General features: G+C 45.7%; 1 protein-coding gene across 1 annotated transcript in view; it reads left to right on the forward strand.

Moving 5' to 3' along the window:
- Positions 1–520: 520 nt before the first annotated feature.
- Positions 521–17,975, forward strand: part of LDLR (low density lipoprotein receptor) — a 33,144-nt gene continuing 15,689 nt past the window's right edge. The window contains exons 1-4 of the mRNA XM_055545069.1: positions 521–698; positions 11,254–11,376; positions 12,955–13,077; positions 15,960–16,346. Of these exons, the coding sequence (XP_055401044.1) occupies positions 632–698; positions 11,254–11,376; positions 12,955–13,077; positions 15,960–16,346 (700 nt within the window). The 5' untranslated portion in view covers positions 521–631. The remainder of the gene's footprint in view (positions 699–11,253; positions 11,377–12,954; positions 13,078–15,959; positions 16,347–17,975) is intronic.

The following is a 17,975-nucleotide window of genomic DNA, read 5'->3' on the forward strand; positions in this document are numbered from 1 at the left end:
TGTTTTATGGGGCAATTTGGAAGAGCCCTCTAAAACTATATATGATGAAGCAGTTAAAATCTATAAACAATTCCTAGAAAGGAGAAGGCAAGTAGAGAAAAGGGGTGGGGGGTAAGTTTCCAACATCTCTAGTTTTTGGTTTTGAGTCAGAGGGGAGATGTCATTGGCCAATTAGACGATTTGGAAGGACAGATAGAATCTTCTTTGGGCACCAAAGAGAATATAACAATCAAAATTTGAGAGAAATTTAAAGGAGATGTGGGATTTCATTTTTAGGGTGGGCGTGGAGGCGGCTCAGCTCTTCCTGCCACAAACCCTGCAGCCTGTCCAGGACCAGCTTTGGAAAGAACTGGAATCTGAGTCAGGGCTTCATGGGTTAAGAAGCCCATGTCACATCGGCCGTTTGAAACTCCTCCTCTCCAAACTCCTCCTCCCACAGTGAGGTGAAGATATTTGAAAATCACCCCACTGCAAACTCCTCCCTCTCCGGGAAACCTCACATAGAAATGCTGCAAATGACTGACGCACCGCGTGCAGTCGCGTCCGGGCCGCGCGAAGCCCGGGTTTCCAGAGCGGTCACTGCGAGCGTACAGCGGCCTGCGCCGGGGCGTGACAAGCGGAGGCTGGGATCATGAGGCTCGCGGGCTGGGGGCTGCGCTGGGCCATCGCCCTGCTCATCGCTGCGGGGGAGGCTGCAGGTAAGGCTGGCTCCGGAAGCCCGCGCGGGATAGGGGTGAGCTCCTGAATTGGGGGAGCCCCTTGGTATTTTGGGGGGCCGGCGGGAGAGAAAATGAAAAATCATTCAATCCATGGAAGACGTGGGAAAATGGCACAAAGTCCTTCCCCAATGGCTGCATTGGGAAAAGGGTTCGGGGGGATAGGTGTCTGAGGGGTCTGGGAGGGAAACGCGACGCGACTTTCCCCACAAGTATCCCCCCAATGGGGGACCACTCTCCTTTTCTTAGAGCCGGGTACGCTTTAGGAGGACGTACTCCCTCCCAGAGTTATTCCAGGGGTGAGACGGACCCAAAAACGGGCTTCTCAGCCTGGAGGCTCCACGGGCGCTCCCCCACACCGTTTCACCCTCAGGGGTTACGGCGGCGGTCAAGTTGGCTTTGTGCTTCCCAAGGGCGCTGCTGCCCCTCGAAGCGGAGCGGGACTCGTCTAACCTTCACCAAGCTTCCGCCCTTAGCCACCTCCTCCAGCCCCGCCTTCAGCCCTATGGGCCCTCCTCCGAGCTCCCATTGGACGCCATTCGAACAGGCGAGCCTCGAGCCGCACCCCTTGGCCAATGGGAGGCGGTAGTTGCTGAGGCCCGGGCGGCGCGGGGCGGGGCTGGCGCACGCCTCGCGCCTCGCTAGATCTCCGGGAGGATGTCGAAGGCGATTCCTCGGGTCGTTCCGGGCTCCCGTCACAAATGATGCGCCAAGTCCCGGGCCCCTGGAGAAGCTCTGCAAGCATGCCCGCCGAGCGCTTGAGCCCCGCTCGGCCAAGGCCTGTTTCCTCCTCTATCTGCAATGATGCCTTCGTACCCACTTTGTCCTCGGGAGCTTCTCCGACCCCGCCCGACTGGGACCAGTTCGCTGACATGACCCTCAGGCCACCTTCAAGGCCTCAGTCCCTTCCCAGTCTGAAACGTTGCCTAGAAACTCCAGTCCTTCCCGGATCGGAAGTGAAGGGCGCTTAACGGAGACTTTCATCCGTGCCTGGGCAGGGACCGAGAGTTGGGACCTAATGGACCCCTTTGGGGTTGCCTTGTCTGTTCATAGGCGCTAAAATGAGTTCAGTTGAGCTGCTCTCATGACAACATGATAACCTTTCATTTTAAGGGGTTTGAATTTTAGATTTGGGCAAGAGGCTAGTTGGTGCAACATCCTGAGTTATCCAGTGGCTGAGAGAGACATTTGACCTCGCCCTGGATAATAAAGAAATGGTCCTTTTCCAGCTTAACAACCATCTGGGCCTAGAAAAGTATTGGAATTGTCCCATGAACAGGATGCAGGAATCTTTTTTTTTTTTTTAATGGGGGGAAGGGGTGGCTTTGAGCGGAGACCTTTGAACTCTTGGAATCAGTACCTGTGACACACACATCAGTTTCCTCTGGGAGGAAAGGAAGGAGAATTTCAGCCACACGGCAGAGGGTTATTGTAATAATTCGGCCATTGGGTTGTGTGAAGCAGAGGGATGGTGGCTTGGAAAAGAGACAGTTGATGAGCCTGTATTTAACACACAGATCCACTCCTTCCCTAAGAGGATATTAATGGCAGTGAAGTTTCATTGAGCAAGATATGTTGCTTCAGTTTCCTTTTTCACTAGGCAGCTTGAGGAAATGATGTATTTTGGTTCTCAAGGAGGCTCTGAGTCTGGGTGTGTTCCCCAGACTCCTGAGAGTGAGTGGGCAGCTACTAAATATCTGCCTGCAGTGTGGGAGACCTGGGTTTGATCCCTGGGTCTGGAAGATCCCTGGAGAAGGACATGGCAACCCACTCCAGTATTCTGCTGTGTATTTCACTAAGTATCTACTCTGCTGTTAACTTGATGATAGACATTTGTAGCAGCCCTGGCTACTCCAGTTTGCCCCGAGGGAGCGGGAATTTCTTGTCTGTTTACTTTGGGAATGGTAGTAATTGGAATCTTAACTGCTTGCTTTCTTTCCTTTAGCCAAATCAAAGTCAATTAATTGACAGTTGTGTGTAGGGTATCAAATATGCCAGGGACACACCCAAACCCGGAAAGTAGAGTGTTCCCACTAAGTTGTGTCTGCTGTAACAGAGGATAAGATGGTTAGATAGCATCACTGACTCAACAGACATGAATCTGAGCAAATTCCGGAAGATAGCAGAGGACAGAGGAGCCTGGCATGCTGCAGTCCGTGAGATCGGGAAGAGTCAGATACAACTTAGTGATTAAACAACAACTGCTTTAACAACAAGCCCCAGTGGGATTCACTGGTCATTGTCAGGCATATTTATCTTTCAGGGCAACACTCACTAAAGATAGAGCGAATGTTTCTGAGATATCTGCCTCATGCTGTCTTTCTAGGGCATTCCTGCTCATATCTGTAGGGTTCCTCCCCTTAATAAGACCCAATTCTAGATGCCTTTTTTGCTCAGTGCTTTGATTGCCTTTCACATTCCACATTCAGTATGTTAACATCATCCACACTGCTCCGCTGTCTAGCAAGTAACCATGTGTTGCTAAGACACCATGCAAGTAGTCAGCAGTGGACAGTGATAGAAACTGGCTACCCCTCCCTCAAAAGGAGCAGACAAAAAACTACCACGGAGATCACCTCTGGGGAAAATATCTTGGTGGTCCCTCTTGTGGAAAAGAGCACTGGCAAAAGGATTTTTCATTCATTTTCTGCTAAGTCTCTTAGCTTCAGACATTTTTTTTCTTTTTAAGATTTTTTTGGTGTGGAACATCTTATTTTGAAAGTCTTTATTGAATTGGTTATGATGTTGCTTCTGTTTTATGTTTTGGTTTTTTGGCTCTGAGGCCTGTGGTATCTTTGCACTGGAAAGTGAGGTCCCAACCACTAGACCGCCAGGGAAGACCCAGGCCATTTCTTTTTCAAGAAAATGATTCCAAGTATTTATTTTTTAATTTTTTTTTTTTGTCCATGTCTCTCGACTTGTAGGATCTTAGTACCCTGGCCAGGGGTTGAACCCAGGCCCTGGCAGTGAAAGCACGGAGTCCTAACCTCGGAACCGCCAGGGAATCCCCTCCATGTATTATTTTGGTTTTCTTGAACAACCACTATCTTCAGTATCCGCGGAAGGAAAACCTTGAAAGCATTTACCATCTCATATGTGTACTGGAGAAAAAGCAGAAATGTATATTCTCCTTTTCTGTTTCGATAACCTTGTTTCTGATTCCTCACCCGTGACAGGAGAGGTCTAAGGGCTAGAGTTTCGATTGCTTTCTTTTTTTGCGGGGGAGGGGGTGTGTTGCATATGTAATTTTAGGCATCCCCAGTATGAGGAGGAGAAGGCAATGGCAACCCACTCCAGTACTCTTGCCTGGAAAATCCCATGGACGGAGGAGCCTGGTAGACTGCAGTCCATGGGGTCGCGAAGAGTCGGACATTAACTGAGTGACTTCCCTTTCACTTTTCACTTTCATACATTGGAGAAGGAAATAGCAACCCACTCCAGTGTTCTTGCCTGGAGAATCCCAGGGACAGAGGAGCCTGGTGGGCTGCCGTCTATGGGGTTGCACAGAGTCGGACACGACTGAAGCGACTTAGCAGCAGCAGCAGCAGCATTATGAAGAGTTATGGGATGTAGTGCTCTGGTTTGCTTTTGCTGAAATTCAACTGAAACCGACATACAAAACCCAAACCTTGCTTGTGGAACTGGGAGGAAATAAGAAAGAGCTGTTTGTTTCTCTGGGCTGTGGTGTTTGAAATAGGACTAGTTCTGACTCCTTACTCAGGTGGGGGTTGCCCACTGCCGGGACACCCATCTTGAGGTGCTCTTCTGGGTGCTCACCGTCCCTTATCCTTGGCCATATAAGCAAGGCCAGGAGATATTTCCCAGCTGACTGCTGTCGGTAATGGTGAAATCCATTCACTTTTCATTCAGATGTTACAGCTGATGGTCAGCTGTTGGATGAACAGCTGTTCAGGTAGAAATATGTAGTAGTAGGGTCTTCTTGTTGGTAGGGTCTTCAGCCATCGATGATGAGAAAATATTTGATTAACTGCTGCCCAGGGAAGGGCTCATTGGTGTCCAGGGAAGGGGGTTGTTGTTCTTTCTCTCTTACTTTTGTTATTACTGTAATTTTTATTTTTGGCTATGCTGGATCTTTGTTGCGAGGTCGGGGCTCTCTAGTTTGTGACACATGGGCCTAGTTGCAGAATGTGGGATCTTAGTTTCCCAACCAGGGATCGGACCCAGTGCCCCTGCATTGGGAGTGCAGAGTGCAGAGGACCACCAGAGAAGATCCTCCCTGGGATTTCTTTGGAAGGAATGATGCTAAAGCTGAAACTCCAGTACTTTGGCCACCTCATGCGAAGAGTTGACTCATTGGAAAAGACTCTGATACTGGGAGGGATTGGGGGTAGGAGGAGAAGGGGACGACAGAGGATGAGATGGCTGGATGGCATCACTGACTCGATGGACGTGAGTCTGAGTGAACTCCGGGAGTTGGTGATGGACAGGGAGGCCTGGCGTGCTGCGATTCATGGGGTCGCAAAGAGTCAGACATGACTGAGCGACTGAACTGAACTAAATTGAAGATGGTTTAATGATTCTAGCCTTTCCAGTAGGGTTTCCCTGGTGGCTCAGATGGTAAAGAATCTGGCTGCAATGCAGGAGACCTGGGTTTGATTCCTGGGTCGGGAAGATCCCTTGGAGAAGGAAATGGCAACCCCCTCCAGTATTCTCGCCTGGAGAATCCTATGGACACAGGAGCCTGGTGGGGTAGAGTTCACGGCGTTGCAAAAGAGTTGGACACGACTGAGCGACTAACACTTTCATTTTTGCACTTTCAAGATGGTTTAATATTTTTAGCCTTTCCAGTAGCACATTCTGCGTGTGAGATGGTTCCTTGGGCAAAGTGGATTAGCAATGATTGAAACTGCCATCTCCTGGCTGGGAGAGCAGATGGCGAAGTTCCTCCTCCAGAATCCTCCTCCTCTGTAGAGAATGCCCCTTGCCTGAACTTCCTTTTTTTTTTTTTTTAACTTTTTTTTATGAGAGTCCTGGAATTCTGATTGCTTTTTACCCACCCCATGTGGGAAGCCAAAAATGAGTCATTTCCTTTTTCAGGCATAATCACGATTCAGCTGTGAGTCAGTGGGGGTGGGGTATATTGCAGAGGCACCTCAGAGGGCGATGTCCTGTCTTGGATCAGTAGCTGGGCTACATTATCAGTCTATCTTCTGATAGCGGCAGGTAGAGCTCAGCTCATTTGAATCTCCTGAGCTCTCCACTGGGGTTACCTCCAGCCTGGTCTCTTTGTAAGTTCAATTACCAAGTTCTGTTGATGCTTCTAAACACTCCTTGTATGTATTTCTCTCTTTATCACCTATAGTCTCCTCCACCCCTCCACTCATCGCTCTCTTAATCTCACCCGACTGTTCCTCTGGGCAGGAACACTGGACAATGAGCTTTGAAGACCCAGAATTTGTTTCTTTTGAATTAAAGGTGCAATTGACATACTATAAAATTGACAGATAAGAGTTCAGTGAGTTGTGATAGACATCTACTTCCGTGTAGCCACCTCTCATTAGGACCTAAAGGACTTCTCTCCCCCCAGGAAGTTCCCGGCTCTCTTCAGCTTACTCACCTGCCAGACACAGACAAGAGGCACCTCTAATCTGATTTCTGTTATTTCGAAAAGTGAAAGTGTTAGTCACTCAGTTGTGCCGACTCTTTTCAACCCCATGGACCCACCAGGCTGCTCTGTCCATGGGATTCTCCGGGCAAGAATACTGGAGTGGGTTGCCATTTCCTTCTCCAGGGTATTTTCCTGACCCAGGGATCAAACCGTGTCTCCTGCATTGCAGGCAGATTCTTTACTTCTCAGCCACCAGGAAAAGCCCAGTTTCGACCATTATCGGTTAGTTGTGCCTGAGCTAGAACGGCACATGAATAGTATGTACTCGAGCAAAAGAAACCGGACAGGGAATTCCCTGACTGTCCAGTGGTTAGGACTCCGAGCTTCCACTGTAGGGGGCAGAAGCTTGATTCCTGGTCGAGGAATTAAGATCCCACAAACCACACCGCTCAGTGGGGGAAAAAAGGCTTTGGACCTTTTTTAACTTGACATTGTTATACATCTGTGTTAATAATTCTTCTGGGTCCCGGGGACTTTGCACTTTAAAATTTGACAGATTCTGCCCTGTTGCCCTCTGAAGAGATGGAACTAGAAGAGTTCCACTTTTCCAAAATCTTTGCCCAGTAGTAATATGATGGACCTGTCTCTGATTGGGGCATAACAGCTCAACAAATCTTGTTTTGACTCAGGCCTTGGGCTCTGATGGTTTCACGCTGAAAGGAAGAAAAAGACATTCCTTACTCTCCAGGAGTTTAAATCTAGGCTGGGGGACTCGGTAAACAAACGCTTTCGATCTTGTATGTTAGGAGTGAGAAATGGGTGTTTTAAGAGCTCTTGCATGCGTGCATGCTAAATCACTTCCAGTTGTGTCCAACTCTTTGCAACCCCATGGACTGTAGCCTGCCAGGCTCCTCTGTCCATGGGATTCTCCAGGCAAGAATCCTGGAGTGGGTTGCCATGCCCTCCTCCAGGAGATCTTTCTGACCCAGGGATCGAACAGTGACTCTTACCATCTCCTGCATTGGCAGGTGGGTTCTTTACCACCAGCGCCACCTGGGAAGTCCACAGGCTGCTAAACCCAGTTTCGGGGAAGGTTAGCTTCGAAGCTGAACTGTTAGCCAAGCAAAGAGGAGGGAGTTAGGAGGGGGCATTGTACCAGAAGGGACTGCAGAGGTTTGGGATCTGAGGTTGTGAAATTTTTTTTTACCAGATCCAGCATGTTCTCCTTAATATAATTATTTGTCGTATAACTATGCTATCATCTGGTGTACATTAAAAACCATAATTATACAGAAAACCAGATATGTTAAAAAGGTGAGATAAAAATCGAACACACATTTTAAAATATCTTGTTATTTGCGATGGCTTCCTACTATAGTTAAAAATCTCAAATCATGATGTAGTGAGGGCAAGGTTTTTTTTTCCTTTATATCTCTATATATGAAGTAACATGTATATATATATAGTAAAGTATATTTGATTTACAATGTTGTGTTAGTTTCAGTGATTCAGATTCTTTTTCAGTTTCTTTTCCATTACACATTATTACAAGATAATTGAGTATATAGTTCCCTGTGCTACACAGTAGGTCTTTGTTGGTTATCTATTTAATATATAGTAGCGTGTATGTGTCCATCTCAATTTCCTAATTTATCTGTCCCTCACTTCTTTCCTCTTTGACAACCATAATCTGTTCTCTGTCTGTGGGTCTAATTTCTGTTTTAAATCAGTTCATTTGTATCCTTTTTTTTAAGATTCCACATATAAATGATATTGTATAATATTCATCTTTCTCTACCTGGCTTACTTCACTTAGTATGATAATCTCCAGGTTTATCCATGTTGCTGCAAATTGCATTATTTCGTTTTTTTTTTAATTGCCGAGCATTAAGGGCAAGGCTGATGATTAGCAATTGGATACAGGGAGCCATACTTCAAAGAGTGCCTTTGATCATTCTTATTTTTATGGCTTGACCTTCCACCATATCTAATTAGGTCCGTTTTTATCTTGTACGTTGAGATTAAGAGGGGCAAAATGCTCACTAGTAGGAATCAACTTGTCAGTGCCACTCTCTAAGGTCGTGAACTTTGCACATTTACTTTCACTCACAGCTCATTAACTTAAACTTGGTCCCATGGCCACACCTGGCTGCAAAGGAAGCTGGGAAATTATAGATCCTCCCTTGGGTAATATGCTCAGTTAAAACTTGAAGGTCTCAAACTTCCCTGGTGCTCCAGTGTTTAAGAATCCACCTTACAATGCAAGGGACATTGGTTGGAGCCCTGGTCTAGGATGATCCCACATGCCACGGAGCAACTAATCCTGTGCACCACATCTACTGAGAGTTTAAAGAGAATGTATATGCGTGCGTGCTCAGCCATGTCCAACTCTTTGCCATCCTATGGACTGTAGCCCACCCAGCTCCTCTGTCCATGGGATTCTCCAGGCAAGAATACTGGAGTCGGTTGCCATTTCCTCCTCCAGGGGATCTTCCCGACCCAGGGATCAAACCCAAGTCTCCTGTGTCTCGTACATTGCAGGCATATATTCTTTACCATCTGAGCCACCCGGAAAGTCCACTTAAAGAGAATATCAAGGAGGAAAAATCTGAATACATAAAAAGACACAAAGCATGTAAGATCTTGAATCTTCTCCCATATGCAGAATGAAGGAAGAAGAGACTTCTTGCATGAGAAGAATCATTCAAGGATCAAGGATCTTTTTGTCTGGAAGTTTCTCCCAGGAATGAACTAATTCTGGAGACATAGTTTCTGCCTTGTGCACCAAGAGTTCATTAATTGCCTTTGTGCAAAATGAGCAAATGAATACATTTTGTGCAAACTATTAAACTTTTTTTTTGTTTGTTTCGGTCAACATTCAAAATAAAGTGATAAAAGAAAAACTTTCTTCTTACGAACGTAGTGAAAAATATAATAAACGTAGCCATCAGCCCGAACTTATATTTTACATATCATTTGCCTTCAGAATATCTGCCTCATGAGGAAATTTCTGCTAGCTTCTTCTTTCTTGGTCTTATTTCCTTATCCTGAGATAAACTGGATCATAATTTTTATTAACTGTGTTACTTTAGATTATGAAGGGGATCAAAGTCTATATTTAAAGATTAAAGGAGTAATACCAATTTTATTACCAACTAATAAAAGTTTATTGGAAACCTGGTGTGCTGCAATCCATAGGGTCCCTGAGAGTCTGACACAACTGAGTGGCTGAAATGACTGACCCACTCCAATATTCTTCCTGGAGAATTCCATGGACTGTATAGTCCATGGGGTCACAAAGAGTCGGAATGAGCAACCTTCACAGTAAAAGTTTGCTTTGATCATAGCTCACACGTAACAATGCACCTGAATCAAAGCATGATACCTAAATCTAAATGCAGTCAGTATTATTTTGCTCTCTTTGTGTGCTTGGTCGCTCAGTCGTGTCTGACTCTTTGCAACCCCGTGGACTGTAGCCCTCCAACCTCCTCTGTCCATGGGGATTCTCCAGGCAAGAATACTGGAGTGGGTTGCCTTGCCCTCCTCCTGGGAATCCTCCCCACCCAGGGATCATACCCAGGTCTCTCAAATTGCAGGCAGATTCTTTACCATCTGAGCCACAAGGTGTAAAAGTCATATATTTTAGAGGGGCTTCCCTGGTGGCTCAGGAGTAAAGAATCTGCCTGCCAATGCAGGAGACACAATTTCGATTCCTGGTCAGGGAAGATCTCACATGCCTTGGAGCAACTAAGCCCGTGCACCACAACTACTGAAGCCTGTGGGCCTAGAGCCTGTGCTCCGCCACAAGAGACGCTACCACAATGAGAAGCCAGAGCACCATAGCTAGAGAGTAGCCCCCACTCTGGGAGACAGTGAAGGGCAAGGAAGCCTGGTATGCTGCTGTCCATGGGGTCGAAAAGAGTTGGACACAACTCAGCGACTGAACAGCAACAACCCGTTTCTTTAGATCTGAAGTTTAGTTATATGATTACCTTTTCTGCTGGATCTCTGCTGTCTGACCTCTACATTAATAATTTCTCATAACTTATATACCCTTTTTGTGGGGGCCGTGTTGGATCTCAGCTGCATCATGTGGGCTTCTTGGGGTGCACGAGCTTAGTTGCCCTGTGGCAGGTGGGATCTTAGTTCCCCAACTAGGGATCAAATCTGTGTCCCCTGTACTGTAAGGTAGGTTCTTAACCACAGAACCATGAGAGAAGTCCCAATTTTTATCTCTTTAGTTCCTTTCCACCTACTGGAGAAAGCTTTTCAAGTTTGCTGCTGCTGCTGCTGCTAAGTCGCTTCAGTTGTGTCCGACTCTGTGCGACCCCATAGACGGCAGCCCACCAGGCCCCGCCGTCCCTGGGATTCTCCAGGCAAGAACACTGGAGTGGGTTGCCATTTCCTCCTCCAATGCATGAAAGTGAAAAGTGAAAGTGAAGTAGCTCAGTCGTGTCCAACTCTTAGCGACCCCATGGACTGCAGCCTACCAGGCTCCTCCGTCCATGGGATTTTCCAGGCAAGAGTACTGGAGTGGGGTGCCATTGCCTTCTCCCTTTTCAAGTTTTCCTCCAGCTTAATGCTTTTGCAGTCTCAATTTTCCTTCGTACTGTCTCCAATACAGGTTTGTGACATGCTAAATCATGTCCTTTTCTTTGGTAATGTGCACCCAGGTTCTAATATTTTGTCCCCATCGCCCAATGGATCCACACTTTGGACTCACCAACCATGATGTCAGAATCTCACACGGGGGATGAATCTCTTTTTAGGAAGTGTTCTTCGCATCCTCCACTACACTTTTGGTTCACTCAGTTTAGTTGTGGTGTATGTTTGATTTCCTGGAGACCTGACTGCTGCAATAGGATTGTATTTCTGGTTCATTCTTCACTTGGCAGGAAAGAGACACAAAGAATTCGGTCATTTTGTGATCCCAGCCCTAATTCTTCCTTCTCTTTTCCTTCTCTTTAGCGGAAGACAACTGTGGGAGAAACGAGTTTCAGTGCCGAGATGGGAAATGCATCTCCTATAAGTGGGTTTGTGATGGGACTGCCGAGTGCCAAGACGGCTCTGATGAATCCCAGGAGACGTGCAGTGAGTTTCTCCTTGCCTTTGGATGTGACATGTGTCCTAACCTTTTTTTTTTTTTAATCTAAGTATAGTTGTGTTACACTTAAACATTTTCAACGTTAATTTTCAATGTGTTAATTTCTGTTGGATGGCAAAGTGATTTGATGATAGCGGGTGACAGACGTGGTAGAAATTGACAAGCATACTAATGTATTCTTCTATGAATTAGGAGATGGGCAGAGAAGATATTGGGCTTTCCAGGTGGGTCAGAGGTAAAGAATCCACTTGCAATGCAGGAGATGTAAAAGACTCGGATTTGATCCCTGGGTCGGGAAGATCCCCTGGAGGAGGGTATAGCACTCCACTCCAGTATTCTTGCCTAGTATTCTTCCATGGACAAAGGAGCTTGGCGAGCTATAGACCATGGGGTTGCAAAGAACTGGACAGGACTGAAACGCTTAGCGTGCACACAGAGACGATATTATTGGAACTTTCCTTTAAAGGCTCTTTTTTTTTTTTCATTGAGGTTCATGTTACACAGATTAGCCCTTTTTTAAGATTTTTTTTTTTGGTGGACCATTTTTAAAGTCTTGATTGAATTTGTTATAATATTGCTTCTTAATGATTTAGGTTTTTGGCTTCAAGGCATGGGGGTCTTAGCTTCCCAACCAGGATCGAACCTTCACCCCGTGTTAGAAGGCAAAGTCTTAACCATTGGACTGCCAGGGAAGTCCCACAAATTAGCCTTTTTGTGTGTTTGTTTTTTGTTTTCTTGGCCACTCCAGGTGGCTTGTGGGATCTTAGCTTCCCAACCAGGGATCAAACCTATAACAGCTGCAGTGGAAGCTTAAGAGTCCTAACCACTGAATTAGGCCACTGGGGGTAGGAATAAAATAGGAATTTGGGATTAACAGATGCATACTACTATATATAAAATAGATAATCAACAAGGACCTCCTGTATAGCCCAGGGAACTATATTCAATATCTTGTAATAACCTATAATGGAAAAGAATCTGAAAAAGAAAAAAAATATATATATATACACACACACACATGTATAACTGAGTCACTTTGCTGTACACCTGAAATTAACACAACATTGTAAATCAATTATGCTTCGATTTTCTAAAAAAGCCACCCCAAAATTTTAAGTTAAAAAAAAAGTGACCAGTTTAGTAGCATTAATATATTCCCAATGCTTTGTAACCACCACTTCTATCTCATTCCAAAACCTTTGCAACACCTAGCATCTTAAAAAAAAAAATTATTTTTCTGCACTGAGTCTTAAGCACAGCATGCAAGACCTTCAGTCTTCCTTGTGGCATGCGGGATCTTTAGCTGTGGTATGTGGTATGTACTTCCCTGACCAGGGATTGAACCCAGGCCCCCTGCATTGGGAGCATGGAGTCTTAGCCACTGGACTCCCAGGGAAGTCCTCAGCAACTAATTTTTAATAAGTTCTATTAAATTTCCTTCATTTTGGTCCAGAAAAGTGAGCCTGAATCTCCTATCAGAAAACTCTGGGTTCTTCCCTTGCAGAGCTCGGAGTGGCAAGGCGGTCTTCCCTCTGCATTAAGGTTCAGTTCTGTTTCTTCCATAGAGTCTGTCACCTGCAAGATGGGGGACTTCAGTTGTGGGGGCCGTGTCAACCGCTGCATTTCGGGGTCCTGGAGATGCGATGGCCAGGTGGACTGCGAGAATGGCTCGGACGAAGAAGGCTGTTGTAAGTGGTGTCCCTTGTCTGGTGGCCCGTGGACCCTAGCCGTGTCCAAGCGACCTGACTGGGTTCGTGGCTGAGGTCAGAGTTTGTTCCAAACCATAGAGAGTTTCAGACAGGAAGGCACTCTGCAGCAGGTTCTGTCTTGCCTCTTCGATTTTATTCATTATTTATAATTTCTTTTCTAATTGTGTAGATTTTTTAAAAACAAAGTAAGACTCTTAAAAAAAAAAAAAACCACCCTGGGGGAAATTTAAATAATTGAGATCACATCAAATCTTCAAGTTGACAAAATATGAAACCCCCAGAGAGAGTATTAAAAAAAAAAAAAAACCTAAAAAGTGAGTGAGTGCTTAGTGATGCATATCTAACCTTGGTTCTCACTGGGGAACATTTTAAAATTAAAGGGATTGGGCCTCTTTTCCAAGTGTTTTATGTTTTCTCCCGGCTTTATTGAGATATAGTTGACATGTAACATGGTGTGAGTTTAGTCTCCAGTGTGATGATTTTATATATATTGTGAAATGATTATCACAATAGGGTTATTCAACACCTTCATCAGTTTACATAATTACTGTTTCTTTTGACTCTTTAATAATACCAGCATAAACAACAAGGTCCTATTATATAGGGCTGCTGCTGCTGCTGCTAAGTCGCTTCAGTCGTGTCCGACTCCGTGCGACCCCATAGACGGCAGCCCACCAGGCTCCCCCGTCCCTGGGATTCTCCAGGCAAGAACACTGGAGTGGGGTGCCATTTCCTTCTCCAATGCATGAAAGTGAAAAGTGAAAGGGAAGTCGCTCAGTCGTGCCCAACTCTTAGCGATCCCATGGACTACAGCCTACCAGGCCCCTCCATCCATGGGATTTTCCCGGCAAGAGTACTGGAGTGGGGTGCCATTGCCTTCTCCAATTGTATAGGGCAGGGAAACTATAGTCAGTATTCTGTGATAAACTACAATGGAAAGGAATATGAAAAAGAATACATTTACGTATAACTGAGTCACTTTGCTGTAGAGCAGAAATTAACACACCATTGGAAATCAACTATACTGCAATCCAACTTTAAAAAAAAAATTATTAAACTCTGTCCACAATGGGGGAAAAAAAAAGATTGACATGTATGTACAATAAAACCGAAGAAGTTAAAAAAAGAAATAATAGTACCATCAAACCCAGGAGGTGGGAGGATGAGTAAAATAGAGGAGGGAGATTAATAGGAACCAACTTCCTCCTGTAAACTAAATAATTCACAGTGATGTGATGCACGGCGTGGTAAATGTAGTCAGTAAGATGGTGATAACCTTGTCGGGTGGCACACAGTAAGTGGACTTAGCTTGGTGATCGTTTTGTGCTGTCTAAAGTCACTAAGTCGCGTGTGGCACACCTGGAAACTGGCACAGCTTTGTAAGTCAACTATACTTCAATTTAAAAAGTCCAATATGGGCTTCCCTGATATCTCAGTTGGTAAAGAATCTGCCTGCAATGCAGGAGACCTAGGTTCAATCCCTGGATTGGGAAGATCCCCTGGAGAAGGGAAAGGCTACCCACTCCAGTATTCTGGCCTGGAGAATTCCATGGACTGCATAGTCCATGGGGTCCCAAAGAGTGGGACACGACTGAGCGACTTTCACTTTTAAAAAGTCCCATGTCATTGTAAATAAAAACAAGCAAATAATAATAATAAGGGCAACAGTTTTTATTTTTATTTTTGGCTACTCTGAGTGGCTTTCGGGATCTTAGTTCCTCCACCAGGAATGAAACCTGGGCCCTTGGCAGTGAGAGCCTGGAGCCCTAACCACTGGACCGTCATAGAAGTCCCCAGCCATTTTTTGGTTTTGTTTTGTTTTTTAAAGCTGAAATTACCTCTTTTTCATTTTATAAGTACTACAATGTGACATTTAAAGTGCCGTCTCTAAGCTTCCTCTGAACCTGAATGCATTATTTTCAGGGAGATATTTGAGCTGAAGGTCAAGGAGGATGATCACATTTACTATCTGGTATTTCAAAGTCTCCAGTCAGATCAAAATATTCTACTTTACCTTCCTTCAACACCCAATTTCCAAACGTTCAGAGCTGCTCAAGGACCACTAATAAAATGAAGGATAATAAAATTTGAATAGTAAAATGACATGACATGACTCTTTGTGACCCCATGGTCTATACAGTCCATGGAATTCTCCAGGCCAGAATACTGGAGAGGGTAGCCTTTCCCTTCTCCAGGGAATCTTCCCAACCCAGGGAACAAACGCAGGTCTCCCACATTGCAGGCAGATTCTTTACCAGCTAAGCCACAAGGGAAGCCCTTTAATAGTAAAGGGACACTTAATTATAAGTGCTCAAGTCCCTCAGTTGTGTCTGATTCTTTGCAACCCCATGGATTGTAGTCTGCCAGGCTCCTGTGTCCATGGGATTCTCCAGGCAAGAATACTGGAGTGGGTTGCCATTTCCTACTCCACTTATCCTTTTTTTTTTAAACTAAAGTATATTTAATTTACAGTGTTGGGTTAGTTTTAGGTGTAGAGCAAAGTGATTCAGTTACACACACTCACACGTATATTCTTTTTCCTCTTCTTTTCCACTATATTTATTATAAGATACTGACTATAGTTCCCTGTACAAACTCTTAAATATAGGTTCCCGTGTACCTTTACATCCCAGTCCTCACAGTAACATTTTGAGACAGGAACAGATGAGGAAACTGAGGCCCAGAGGGGGCCCAGGAACTGGGTGATTGTCGGCCAGGTCCCCTGACCACTGCCCGGAGTCCACTCACTGCGCTCTGGCCTCTCCTCAGCTCAGTGTCCCCGTCTGTGCAATGAGTTGGTGTCGGGATTGGGGAGTGGTTTCCCCGGTGACCAGGCTGTCCTCTCCTGTCTGACCCCGCAGCCCCCAAGACGTGCTCCCAGGATGAGTTCCGCTGCAATGACGGCAAGTGCATTGCCCCGAAGTTCGTCTGTGACTTGGACCTGGACTGCTTAGATGGCTCGGATGAGGCGTCCTGCCCCACGCCCACCTGCGGCCCTGCCAACTTCCAGTGCAACAGCTCCATGTGCATCCCCCAGCTCTGGGCCTGCGACGGCGACCCTGACTGCGACGATGGCTCAGACGAGTGGCCGAAGCACTGCGGGACCCCCCGCCCATCAGGCCCCCTGCAGGACAACAACCCCTGCTCGGCCCTCGAGTTCCACTGCGGCAGTGGCGAGTGCATCCACTCCAGCTGGCATTGCGACCATGACCCTGACTGCAAGGACAAGTCTGACGAGGAGAACTGCGGTAGGGGCGCCTCGGAAATCCCCTCACCCAGGATGGGGGCTCCCCCGGCAGGGGACAGGGGTGGGGCAGTGCCTTTAGGTGCTTAAATGATTCCGCATCACACAATGAGAAAGTCAGTCCTGGACTTCCTTGGTGGTCCAGTGGTGAAGACTCTGCTCTTCCAGTGCAGGGGTGAGGGTTGGATCCCTGGTCAGGGAACTAATATCCCATATACCTTAGCTCCGTCAAAAAAAGAAAAAGGAATACTGCTTCCAAAGGTCTTATCTCCAACTATAATAAATCCTTGATGGAATGATTCAGATACAAGAAAAGAAAGAGCTAATATCCTGCATAAAGAATATGATATCCAAAGATATCTTCAGATTATATTCAAGGCAACATGGTGTCAATAAAGCATTGACCTAAAAAAAAATACTAAAAGTCGGTCCCATTTCATGTTCCTTTCAGTCTTTCTGATCACATAGAGGACACTGTCTTCCAAAGGAGTTCCCTTTTGAACGCCTGTTTATTTATTTTTAAATTTTATTATTATTTTATTTTATTATTATTTTAATTCAGTTACTTACTTTTTGGTTGTGTTGGGTCTTCACCGTTGCATGAGGGCCTTCTCTAGTTGTGGTCTGTGGGCTTCTCCTGTTGCAGAGCACAGGCTCTAGGCGCACAGGTTCAGTATTTGCAGCACACCGGTTTAGTTGCTGTGTGCCGCGAAAGACCTTCTCAGACCAGGGATGGAACCCATGTCCCCTGTATTGGGTGGTGGATTCTTATCTACTATACCACCAGGGAAGCCCCTCGAACCCCTATTTAATTTATCTCTTGCCAAGAGGAGCAGACTGTAGCACGCTGTATTATTTTGGTCCAGAAAGGATCCAGGCCTGACTGGTGATGTCCAAGCTGTGTGACCCTTGGCCGGGGACGTAGCGTTACTGTGCTTTGATCTCCTCCCCTGTAGATGGAGCAACAGTATCGGCCTCGGTGGACCTGGGTTACGACATAAAAGCACACACACACACACAAACGAGTTCCAAACATTTGCATACTTATTTATCATCTTTTTTTTTTTCCCCACTGACCTCTTGAAATTGAATTTTCACATTGTCAGCATTTTTATAGTGAAATATAACCCACGGGAAAGTGGAGAAAGCATAAGCTTAGAGCTTAATGAATTAGGGTTAAGTGAAAACCTGTTTCAGGTCAAGGTCTAGTCAGAAACATTTTTCATGTTCACAGTTTGAGTCATTGAAAGGGCTGTGTGATACTCAGTAGTAATGACTTTTTTTGGAGGGGGAGGTGGGCAGTGGGCTTCACTGGTGGCTCAGTGGTAAAGAATCCACCTGCTAATGCAGGAAACTTGGGATCAATCCCTAGGTCAGGAAGATATTAATTCCCTGGAGTAGGAAATGACAACCCACTCCAGTGTTCCTGCCTGGGAAATCCCATGGACAGAGGAGCCTGGTGGGTTACAGCACATGGGGTCACAAAGAGTCAGACACAACTTAGGGACTAACCAACAACATCATAACGTACCTGGCCAGGCTTCTATCTAGACTGGGACCACATCATTGCTTTTCTGCCAAGAATGGCCTACTAGCTCTGCCAGCTTTTTTTTTTTTTTTTTTAATATTTATT

Source organism: Bubalus kerabau, chromosome 1, assembly GCF_029407905.1.
Source record: "Bubalus kerabau isolate K-KA32 ecotype Philippines breed swamp buffalo chromosome 1, PCC_UOA_SB_1v2, whole genome shotgun sequence".
Classification (NCBI taxonomy): Eukaryota; Metazoa; Chordata; class Mammalia; order Artiodactyla; family Bovidae; genus Bubalus; species Bubalus kerabau.